General features: G+C 39.8%; 1 protein-coding gene across 1 annotated transcript in view; it reads left to right on the forward strand.

Annotated features, from left to right (window-relative positions):
• The first annotated feature begins 10664 nt into the window (after window positions 1–10664).
• The window catches only part of stab2 (stabilin 2), a 62112-nt gene continuing 60134 nt past the window's right edge, over window positions 10665–12642 (forward strand). The window contains exon 1 of the mRNA XM_072378002.1: window positions 10665–10789. Within this exon, the coding sequence (XP_072234103.1) occupies window positions 10691–10789 (99 nt within the window). The 5' untranslated portion in view covers window positions 10665–10690. The remainder of the gene's footprint in view (window positions 10790–12642) is intronic.

A 12642-nucleotide genomic window follows, 5' to 3' on the forward strand; every position in this document is an offset into this window, starting at 1 on the left:
CCGCACCATTAAAGGATGATACCATACATCTCTGGCTCTGCAATAGAATGACACTGATACAAGACGACATGATGATGCTACAACCAAAACAACAACAACCCCCCGGAGGAGTTTAAGAGGAAGGAAACAGCGGCAGAAACATCATCAATAAGAAAAATCCTACCTCTTTACCTCAGTTAAAGTAGAAAAAAAAACATAAACATTAAGTATCAGCATAAAGTACTTCGATTTCTGTTACTGTTTCCTTAGTTTCAGTTACCTGAAGTCCACTGAAATGCACCTGAAATGCACCTGAAATCCACCTGAAATCCACCTGAAAGCCACCTGAAATCCACTGAAATGCACCTGAAATCCACTGAAATGCACCTGAAATCCATCTGAAATCCACCTGAAATCCACCTGAAATCCACCTGAAATCCACTGAAATGCACCTGAAATCCATCTGAAATCCACCTGAAATCCACCTGAAATCCATCTGAAATCCACCTGAAATCCACCTGAAATCCACCTGAAATCCACTGAAATGCACCTGAAATCTACTGAAATGCACCTGAAATCCACCTGGAATCTTGTGAACTCCACCTGAAATCCACTGAAATCCACCTGAAGTCCACCTGAAATCCACTGAAATGCACCTGAAATCCACCTGAAAGCCATCTGAAATCCACCTGAAGTCCACCTGAAGTCCACCTGAAATCCACCTGGAATCTTGTGAACTCCACCTGAAATCCACTGAAATCCACCTGAAGTCCACCTGAAATCCACTGAAATGCACCTGAAATCCACCTGAAAGCCATCTGAAATCCATCTGAAATCCACTGAAATCCACCTGAAATCCACCTGAAATGCACCTGAAATCCACCTGAAATCCACCTGAAATCCACCTGAAATCCACTGAAATGCACCTGAAATCTACTGAAATGCACCTGAAATCCACCTGGAATCTTGTGAACTCCACCTGAAATCCATCTGAAATCCACTGAAATCCACCTGAAATCCACCTGAAATCCATCTGAAATCCACCTGAAATCCACCTGAAATCCACCTGAAATCCACCTGAAATCCACCTGAAATCCATTGAAATGCACCTGAAATCTACTGAAATGCACCTGAAATCCACCTGGAATCTTGTGAACTCCACCTGAAATCCACCTGAAATCCACCTGAAATCCACCTGAAATCCACCTGAAATCCACTGAAATCCACCTGAAGTCCACCTGAAGTCCACCTGAAGTCCACCTGAAATCCACCTGGAATCTTGTGAACTCCACCTGAAATCCACCTGAAGTCCACCTGAAATCCACTGAAATGCACCTGAAATCCACCTGAAAGCCATCTGAAATCCACTGAAATCCACCTGAAATCCACCTGAAATGCACCTGAAGTCCACCTGGAATCTTGTGAACTCCACCTGAAATCCACTGAAATGCACCTGAAATCCACCTGAAATCCACCTGAAATCCACCTGAAATCCACCTGAAATCCACCTGAAATCCATCTGAAATCCACCTGAAATCCACCTGAAATCCATCTGAAATCCACCTGAAATCCACCTGAAATCCACCTGAAATCCACCTGAAATCCACCTGAAATGCACCTGAAGTCCACCTGAAATCCACCTGAAATGCACCTGAACTCCACCTGAAATCCACTGAAATGCACCTGAAATCCACCTGAAATCCACCTGAAATGCACCTGAAGTCCACCTGGAATCTTGTGAAATCCATCTGAAATCCACTGAAATCCACCTGAAATCCACCTGAAATGCACCTGAAATCCACCTGAAATCCACCTGAAATCCACCTGAAATCCATCTGAAATCCACCTGAAATCCACCTGAAATCCATCTGAAATCCACCTGAAATCCACCTGAAATCCATCTGAAATCCACCTGAAATCCACCTGAAATCCACCTGAAATCCACCTGAAATCCACCTGAAATGCACCTGAAGTCCACCTGAAATCCACCTGAAATGCACCTGAAGTCCACCTGGAATCTTGTGAAATCCACCTGAAATCCACCTGAAATCCACCTGAAATCCACTGAAATGCACCTGAAATCTACTGAAATGCACCTGAACTCCACCTGAAATCCACCTGAAATCCATCTGAAATCCACCTGAAATCCACTGAAATCCACCTGAAATCCACCTGAAATCCATCTGAAATCCACCTGAAATCCACCTGAAATCCACCTGAAATCCACTGAAATGCACCTGAAATCTACTGAAATGCACCTGAAATCCACCTGGAATCTTGTGAACTCCACCTGAAATCCACTGAAATCCACCTGAAGTCCACCTGAAATCCATCTGAAATCCACTGAAATCCACCTGAAATCCATCTGAAATCCATCTGAAATCCACCTGAAATCCACCTGAAATCCACCTGAAATCCATCTGAAATCCACCTGAAATCCACCTGAAATCCACCTGAAATCCACTGAAATGCACCTGAAATCTACTGAAATGCACCTGAAATCCACCTGGAATCTTGTGAACTCCACCTGAAATCCACTGAAATCCACCTGAAGTCCACCTGAAATCCACTGAAATCCACCTGAAATCCACTGAAATCCACCTGAAGTCCACCTGAGATCCACCTTTCATCTGGACATTTGGTGGGGACAGTCGGTCCTACCTGGTAATGACACCTGCCATTCGGGGACATTTCAGCGTCATGGCGATCAGTCCTCTCCGGGGACGGGGAAGAAGGGCTCCCTCCCTGCAGCTCCCTCTGCTGGCAGTGAGCTGCAACTGGATTAAATTTGTTTCTGAAAAATGTTTTTTCAACAAAAAGCTGTCAGTGGAACAAAGTTCTTCAGTGTTATAAATCTTTAACTTGCTAATTTTCTAAATAGTGTGTTTAAGTTTAAAGTTAGTTTTACTCTGTTATTTCAGTGTAGCCTGACCCGGTTACAGAGTATAAACTAACACCCAGTGATGGCCGGCTCAGGTTACCCTAACCCTATAAACATCACATCTTAGCACAGTTTTACTTCTGAAGGTAAGAAATGTTCATTTTATTAGACTGTTTTCCAGCTCACTTATGTCACGTTTTCAGCTTCTTTGTCAGGTTCTTGTCTTGTTTGTGACCCTAATCTGTCACGTTAGGTTCACTCCTATCACCTGTTTCTGTTCACAGCTGCACTTCGTCACTTCCCACAGTGTTTAGTTTCCTGGTTCACTCATAGGTTAGGGCAGAATCCTTATGTACCCTTCATGCCAAAGTTAAGTCTGGTTCTTGCCTCATAGCCTTGTTTTGTTTATTGTTTTTAGTTAAAGTCATTCTGATAACCGACTCTTCTGTCTTTTACCTCGTGGTTGAAAATAAACCTTTTGATTTTGAAAGTGCTGCATCTGGGTCCAAAATGTGTTTAATGTGTTACACCAGAAGCTGTTATCCAGGGCCGAGCTGTTTGTTTCAGTCTTTATGTGTCATAGAACAACAGGAAAACTTACATTTATGGGGTTTAACTTACACTCGTATTATTATTATTGTTGTTTCTCTTATTTTTTAGGACCATCTTGTTCTGCTTTGTGTTCAAAAAGCTGTTGCATGGCTGATGAGGGCAGAGTCAACATGGCTGGCCTGTTGTAACAGCATTATGCCAGCCTGACGAGACAAATCACCTGTTCCCATTATTCTGAACAGATCAACCGGGCCTTATGTGTCTAAAGCAGACAGAACAAGAAAAACAAGAAAACAAAACCAGAACAAGCCAGAATCTCATATTTCAGACTGGATTATGATCATATAATGCTTGACCGGCAACTAGCAGCTCTCAGCACAGCACAGCCTCTCTGCCTCGACGGGCAGCAGCTTGGCACCCATCAAAATGTCTTCAGAAATTTTCTAGTTATTATTATTATTGTTTCTCTTATTTTTTAGGACCGTGGAACTTCATCAACACTTGTTCTGCTTTGTGTTCAAAAAGCTGTTGCATGGATTTTATCCTCCACATGAATCGGCTTCTCAGCACTTTTTCAGTTTAGTTATGATTGGTAAGTTCTGTTTTTCTTTCTCTATGTCGCCCTCAGGCTGCTGCTTGCAGACTTTTTCACTTCAAAGCTCGGTGTCCTTACTTTAAATGATCGTACACAAAGCTAACCAGAGACTGTACAGAGCTGATGTATGCTTTCTCACCTTGCTGGTTAATCCTTGCACTTGCATGTGAATCCACAAAGGCAAATCTTCCACCTTCATTAACTCAACAAACTGTCCACAAACTTGCATCATTACCCAACAGTGCTCGCTGCAGTGCTTCATCAAAAGGCCACATCCTGCAAAGCCATAAAGTCATAATCATCAATATTGACAAATCCAGTGTAAGATTCAGCAAAGTTTATTGTAAAATTACACAGAAATGTAACCACGGCGCGCCACACTTTTATTCTTCCCTGTGCACTCATCGACCTGTAAAGAGCAGTTCCTTTAATCAACACATCATCCAGATGTTCCAGGTCCAGATGCTCTTGGTCTTGCTCTTCAGACTGATGGCACCACACTGCCTGTTGCGAACGTTTCCCGTGAATGAAAACGATGAAACGACCCCATCAGCACAGAACTCTCTGGAAAACCAACTGCACAGCCAGTAGATACAGTTTGAGACGGTTTGGCTTTTGGTTATTCTGGTGTTTCTCATTGCACAAGTTTGCCTTTGACACCTTTGTTGGTGATTTTGACATTTGGGGAATGTTTTGGCTTTTTTTATACGAGGACGCCCAGCCTCGGCACCATCCACCAACCCCTCTTTGGGCATCTGCAACACACAGAACAAACAATAAGTTGTAATGTAACACATTTCCTTTATCATCTGATGCAGCACCACTAAAATCATTTCATCACTTCTAATCTCCACACGTTTTTTGATAGAACGCACAACTTTATGTTGTGAAAATAGAACACTTTAATACAAAATAAGGAGAGTCTTTCACAGCTCATTTGAATTGTGTCACGGTTTATTTTCTGTTCCATGTCTCGTCATTTCCTGTTTTATTTTGAAAAAGCACTCACCTCCTCCTCTAGTTTCAGGTACCTTCCCCTTCCTCCCGTGTCTGATTGTCTTCCCTGATTCCCAAAGTGTTTCCACCTGTTCTCCTCGGTCCCTCATGTGTTCAAATAGTCTGTTTCCCTTGTCTTGTGCCAGTTTGTTGTCTCATTTTGAGCTTCATTACCAGCCACTTGTCTTGTCTTCTTCCATAACTCCTCGAGCCTGCAGTGAGCGACTCTCCTGCAGTGCATCTTGCTTTGTAATCTATTCTTGTTCCATAGCCTTATTTATGGTTACGGTAAGTTTCACAGCTTTGTTTTTCCTCCGTTTTCTAGGAGCGCTTTTTGTTCTAACCTGTCATAGTCGCCTCTGTTAAAGGAGAGCTTTTAGTTGAAGTTACATTTTCATAAAACCTCTCTTTTTGTAAAGAGTGTGCCTTTGTTTTATTCCGCCTCATTTTGAGAGCTTTGCTTTGTTAAGTTTTCATAGCTTTTCTGTTTTCCTCCCAGTTTGGAGAGATTTTATGTTTAACTTTCATAGCTTCGCTCCTTCTCCACCTTGGATACGCAGGAGAGCGCCCTGCAGTGCCGTGATCTGCTGTGATTGTTTAAATAAAACCATCTTTTAACGCCACGACCCTGCATCTGCGTCCTGAATCCCTCTCTGGTAACTGACACATTGAGCCTTTACTAATATTTCCCACTCCACCCTACCGTAAAGACAGTGCTACAACCTTTGCTAAACACATGGTCTGTATTGGCCACAGCTTCTTGTTCTTGAGGAAAGTCCCTGACTAAGTCAACATTTTTCTCCTTGATGGAAAAATGTTAAATTATCTCAATATTCATCACAATATTCTAAGAATTTGGAAATGTAGTCAAAGAAATGACCAACTGTGAGCACTAAGGGAGGAAAGTTAAGGTGGAAACTCTGGCATGAGATTTAGATCATTAGCATTCTACAGGACAACATATTTCCCAAAAACACACAATAATAATAATACTTATGAACCAAAATAGTGATGTTTCTAACCCCCTCAGAGGACTTCTTGGCTGCAGCAGCACCCAGACTCTTTGGACTCACTTTGGAGGCCAAAGACCTTTTGCTGGGACGCTGGGACTCATTTCCTTCTGTCTCTATATTAATAAACATTAAACAAATGTGAAAATGTCATAAAGTTAGAATTTACTTCTCTTTGAGCCTCCATCTTGAAACGCCTGATTTTTTTTCTAGTTATGAGATCTTATTGCCAAAATAAAGGCAAAACGAAAAAAAAGAGGATGTAACTCATCTAAGCCTCAGTAATACATTATAATAATAATCTTAAACAAGTATTGTCTCATTTAAAATAATAACAGACACAGCAGTTCTGTAAATTTCCATTTATTCATGTTTTGCTATTTTGATGCAGAAGATCATGAACCAGGATGTCAAAGTGCTGCAAGTCAGTAAGTTTCTATAAAATTCTCCCACATTATCATTCATGCTTTCCAACAATTGCTTTCAATTTCAGAGCTGGAAAACAAAGAAATGCCGTGATACAAGTGAAAGCGATCTACAGTCTGTTCCATGTCATTTCCTGTTTTATTTTGAAAAGTCACTTATCTTCTCCTCCCGTGTCAAGCGTCTGATTGTCTTCCCTGATTCCCAAAGTGTTTCCACCTGTTTCCGTTGGTCCCTCATGTGTTCAAATAGTCTGTTTCCCTTGTCTTGTGCCAGTTTGTTGTCTCACTTTGAGTTTCATTACCAGCCATCTGTCTTGTCTCACGTGCCACAGAAACCACGAGCCTGCAGCGAGCGTTTCTCCCGCAGCGCTGTTTTATTTGTAGCCACAGTTTATTTATCGTAAGGTACGTCTCATAGCCTTGTGTGTTCCTCCATTTTTAAGGAGAGATTTTTGTTCTAACCTGTCTTAGTTGCCCCCGTTAAAGGAGAGCTTTAAGTTGAAGTTAAGTCTTCATAGAGCCTCTGTTTTGTAAAGAGTGCGTCTTTTGTTTTACTCCGCCTCATTAGGAGAGTTTTGTTCACTATTCATAGCCTTTCTGTTTGTCTCCCAGCGTGGAGAGTTTTATGTTTTGTACATTTCAGAGCCGCGCTCCTTCCACAGATACGGAGGAGTTCATTAGGAGCCCGTTTCTTTTGCCGTGTGTGAGATTATAATAAAACCTTCTGAACCCAAGAGACCCTGCATCTGTGTCCCTCGAGGTACCAAAAGCAAAACAACATTCAATTCAACTCAGTTTTATTTATAAAGCGCCAGATTACAACAACTGTCTCGAGGCACTTAAGTAATCTAGTTTAATTCAAGCCAATTGGAATTGAATTAATTTTAATCATAAACCAATGGAATCCAATTAATTCATTTAAAAATAATCCAATTTATTCATATAATAATTCATTCAAAAATAATATCCTAGCTTAGGAAAATTACAACAATTGTCATCTCAAGGCACTTAAGTAATATAGTTTAATTCAAGCCAATTGGAATTCAATTAATTTTAATCATAATCCAATGAAATTCAATTAATTAAATTAAAAATAATCCAATTCAGAAAACAATATCCAACAGATTGCACGGAAACGTGTCTTCAGTCCAATCTCTTTATGTCGTGTGACGTGTTTTAAATGAAAGCGGTTTTCTCTGTGTTCTTCTTTAAAGTTCAGAGTTACTCTGAATCGTTTATGCTTTAAAGTTTGATGTGTGGAGCTGGAGCAGAAATAAATTCAGGCTGTTTTGGTTTTAAAATACAATAATATGTAAAACACACCTACTTTCAAACCGTTTTATCCATGTTTTATCCATGTTTTATCCATGTTTTATCCATGTTTTATCCATGTTTTATCCATGGTTTATCCATGTTTTATCCATGTTTGATCCATGTTTTATCCATGTTTTATCCATGTTTTATCCATGTTTTATCCATGTTTTATCCATGTTTTATCCATGTTTGATCCATGTTTTATCCATGTTTGATCCATGTTTTATCCATGTTTTATCCATGTTTTATCCATGTTTTATCCATGTTTTATCCATGTTTTATCCATGTTTTATCCATGGTTTATCCATGTTTTATCCATGTTTTATCCATGGTTTATCCATGTTTTATCCATGTTTTATCCATGTTTTATCCATGTTTTATACATGTTTTATCCATGTTTTATCCATGGTTTATCCATGTTTTATCCATGTTTTATCCATGTTTTATCCATGTTTTATCCATGTTTTATCCATGTTTTATCCATGGTTTATCCATGGTTTATCCATGTTTTATCCATGTTTTATACATGTTTTATCCATGGTTTATCCATGTTTTATCCATGTTTTATCCATGTTTTATACATGTTTTATACATGTTTTATCCATGTTTTATACATGTTTTATACATGTTTTATCCATGTTTTATCCATGTTTTATCCATGGTTTATCCATGGTTTATCCATGTTTTATCCATGTTTTATCCATGTTTTATCCATGTTTTATCCATGGTTTATCCATGTTTTATCCATGGTTTATCCATGTTTTATCCATGTTTTATCCATGTTTGATCCATGTTTTATACATGTTTTATACATGTTTTATCCATGTTTTATCCATGTTTGATCCATGTTTTATCCATGTTTGATCCATGTTTTATCCATGTTTTATCCATGTTTTATCCATGTTTTATCCATGTTTTATCCATGTTTTATCCATGTTTTATCCATGGTTTATCCATGTTTTATCCATGTTTTATCCATGGTTTATCCATGTTTTATCCATGTTTTATCCATGTTTTATCCATGTTTTATACATGTTTTATCCATGTTTTATCCATGGTTTATCCATGTTTTATCCATGGTTTATCCATGTTTTATCCATGTTTTATCCATGTTTTATCCATGTTTTATCCATGGTTTATCCATGGTTTATCCATGTTTTATCCATGTTTTATACATGTTTTATCCATGGTTTATCCATGTTTTATCCATGTTTTATCCATGTTTTATACATGTTTTATCCATGTTTTATACATGTTTTATACATGTTTTATACATGTTTTATACATGTTTTATACATGTTTTATCCATGTTTTATACATGTTTTATCCATGGTTTATCCATGGTTTATCCATGTTTTATCCATGTTTTATCCATGTTTTATCCATGTTTTATCCATGGTTTATCCATGTTTTATCCATGGTTTATCCATGTTTTATCCATGTTTTATCCATGTTTGATCCATGTTTTATACATGTTTTATACATGTTTTATCCATGTTTTATCCATGTTTTATCCATGTTTTATCCATGTTTTATCCATGTTTTATCCATGTTTTATCCATGTTTTATCCATGTTTTATACATGTTTTATCCATGTTTTATCCATGTTTTATCCATGTTTTATCCATGTTTTATCCATGTCAGTTACAGCAAAAATCCCTTCGAGTTTAATTTAATTTGAAATGACGTAGATTTTCTCACAATAGACTCAACTTTTTCATTTCTAAATTGATTTTATTTCTTTTATTTTATGTACATGTGACATTATTGTTATTATATTATATTGTTATATGTTATATGTTATTGTTGATACAATCTCAGGACGGGAGATTGGACTGAAGACAAGTTCTGGTCCAATCTGTTGGTTTCCTTAGCTCGGATATTATTTTTGAATTGGCTCCATATGAATTAATTGGATTATTTTGAAATGAATGAATTGAATTCCAATTGGCTTGAATTGGACTTTATTATTTAAGTGCCTTGAGATGACGATTGTTGTAATTTGGCGCTTTATAAATAAAACTGAATAGAATTGAATTGAATTCCTATTAGCTTGAATTGGACTTTATTACTTAAGTGCCTTTAGATGACATTTGTTGTAATCTATAAATAAAACTGAACTGAATTGAATTGAACTCTTTTGGGACAGTTTGGCACCAAACTGAATCAGTTCTTAAACTGAATAAGAATCTTTTTAGATTTAAATGTTCTTTTCTTTTAAAATGACGTAGATTTTCTCACAATAGACTCTTTTGGGACAGTTTGGCACCAAACTGAATAAGAATCCCGATCAAATGCACGTTAAACAGGATTTAAATGTTCTTTTCTGATCCTAAAGTGTTTTTCAGCTCTAACTCACACCATCACCTCCGACTTCACCATCTTTCTGAGGACTTTTGTACCCGGAGAAGCTGTTTGGTGAGGGTTCAGAGGCCTGTTTGATCCTTTCGGACCTGCTTTTAGGGTTTAGGAGCTTTGTGTTGTCCTCACAGAGCAGCAGAAATGTGTCTTATCAGCAGTTTGGGGGAAAGAAAACACAGATTCGGATTTACACTCCAGGATTTCCTGCTATTCTAAAAGCTCCTGCAGGGGCCCAGAGTCTCCACACCAGGAAGGGAAGACTTTCTAATGCTCAGGATTTCAGGGCTTCACGGCTTTGAGTTCATCTCCTGCTCAAATGATTCCTGCAGCATCTCTTCCCCTTTATTTAAAGACGTTGTTCTTGTTATTATCATGAAAAGAAACAGCAGATTTATGTATTTCCTCCATTAATAAAGTTGTTGTTAGCTAAGAGCTGATTACCAGAAAAGATCTGCCTTCCTGTGAGGGAAAGCTGCCACTCAGCAGTTTTCCCTGGGTTTGGTTTGCAGGAAACACAGGAGGATGAGTCAGAGTGAGGAGGAGGAGACACTCAAAAGAGTCGCAGAGGACGGGACGGATGGCAGAAGACATGGAGGTCCAGCTGAGTTTACAGCTGCTGGTGGCATCTCTGATGGTGATGATGAACGGGATGAAGACAGCCGCGGCTTCAGAACCGGTGAGAACCATTCATTTCTCTGTAATTCAGCTTTAGATTTCTCCCTCATTGATGTGTTAAACTGGTTTAACTAAACTAACTTTAGCAATGTGTCAGAATCGGTTTTTATTACATCTGAAGAAGCAGCACGATAGAAACAATATGAAGGAGCTGCCCATCAGTCTGGGAAGGGTTATAAGGCCATTTCCAGACTATCTGGAGTCCATCATTCTACAGAGAGAAAGATTATTCACAAGTGGAAAACATTCAGGACAGCTGTCAATCTTCCCAGGAGTGGACGTCCCAGCAAGTTCACCCCAAGGTGAAGAAGCCCAGAGCTACATCTCAGACTCTACAGGCCTCAGTTAGCATGCTAAAGGTTAAAGGTCACCCCAAGGTGAAAAAGCCCAGAGCTACATCTCAGACTCTACAGGCCTCAGTTAGCATGCTAAAGGTTAAAGGTCACCCCAAGGTGAAAAAGCCCAGAGCTACATCTCAGACTCTACAGGCCTCAGTTTGCATGTTAAAGGTTAAAGGTCACCCCAAGGTGAAGAAGCCCAGAGCTACATCTCAGACTCTACAGGCCTCAGTTAGCATGCTAAAGGTTAAAGGTCACCCCAAGGTGAAAAAGCCCAGAGCTACATCTCAGACTCTACAGGCCTCAGTTAGCATGTTAAAGGTTAAAGGTCACCCCAAGGTGAAAAAGCCCAGAGCTACATCTCAGACTCTACAGGCCTCAGTTAGCATGCTAAAGGTTAAAGGTCACCCCAAGGTGAAAAAGCCCAGAGCTACATCTCAGACTCTACAGGCCTCAGTTAGCATGTTAAAGGTTAAAGGTCACCCCAAGGTGAAAAAGCCCAGAGCTACATCTCAGACTCTACGGGCCTCAGTTAGCATGTTAAAAGTTAAAGGTCATACATCTCAGACTCTACAGGCCTCAGTTAGCATGTTAAAGGTTAAAGGTCACCCCAAGGTGAAAAAGCACAGAGCTACATCTCAGACTCTACAGGCCTCAGTTAGCATGCTAAAGGTTAAAGGTCACCCCAAGGTGAAAAAGCCCAGAGCTACATCTCAGACTCTACAGGCCTCAGTTAGCATGTTAAAGGTTAAAGGTCACCCCAAGGTGAAAAAGCCCAGAGCTACATCTCAGACTCTACGGGCCTCAGTTAGCATGTTAAAAGTTAAAGGTCATACATCTCAGACTCTACAGGCCTCAGTTAGCATGTTAAAGGTTAAAGGTCACCTCAAGGTGAAAAAGCCCAGAGCTACATCTCAGACTCTACAGGCCTCAGTTAGCATGTTAAAGGTTAAAGGTCATACATCTCAGACTCTACAGGCCTCAGTTAACAGGTTAAAGGTCAAAGGTCACCCCAAGGTGAAGAAGCCCAGAGCTACATCTCAGACTCTACAGGCCTCAGTTAGCATGTTAAAGGTTAAAGGTCACCCCAAGGTGAAGAAGCCCAGAGCTACATCTCAGACTCTACAGGCCTCAGTTAGCATGCTAAAGGTTAAAGGTCACCCCAAGGTGAAAAAGCCCAGAGCTACATCTCAGACTCTACAGGCCTCAGTTAGCATGCTAAAGGTTAAAGGTCACCCCAAGGTGAAAAAGCCCAGAGCTACATCTCAGACTCTACAGGCCTCAGTTAGCATGCTAAAGGTTAAAGGTCACCCCAAGGTGAAAAAGCCCAGAGCTACATCTCAGACTCTCCAGGCCTCAGTTAGCATGCTAAAGGTTAAAGGTCATGGCAGCACAGTTAGAAAAAGACTGAACAAGGATGGCTTGTTTGGAAGGGCTGCAGGAGAAAGCCTCTTCTCTCTAAAAAGAACATGGCAGCACAGCTTAGGTTTCGTCGTAGCCATAAAGAACTGCACGT

The sequence above is a fragment of the Leuresthes tenuis genome, unplaced genomic scaffold, assembly GCF_036924035.1.
Source record: "Leuresthes tenuis unplaced genomic scaffold, fLeuTen1.0.hap1 SCAF_23, whole genome shotgun sequence".
NCBI lineage: Eukaryota > Metazoa > Chordata > Actinopteri > Atheriniformes > Atherinopsidae > Leuresthes > Leuresthes tenuis.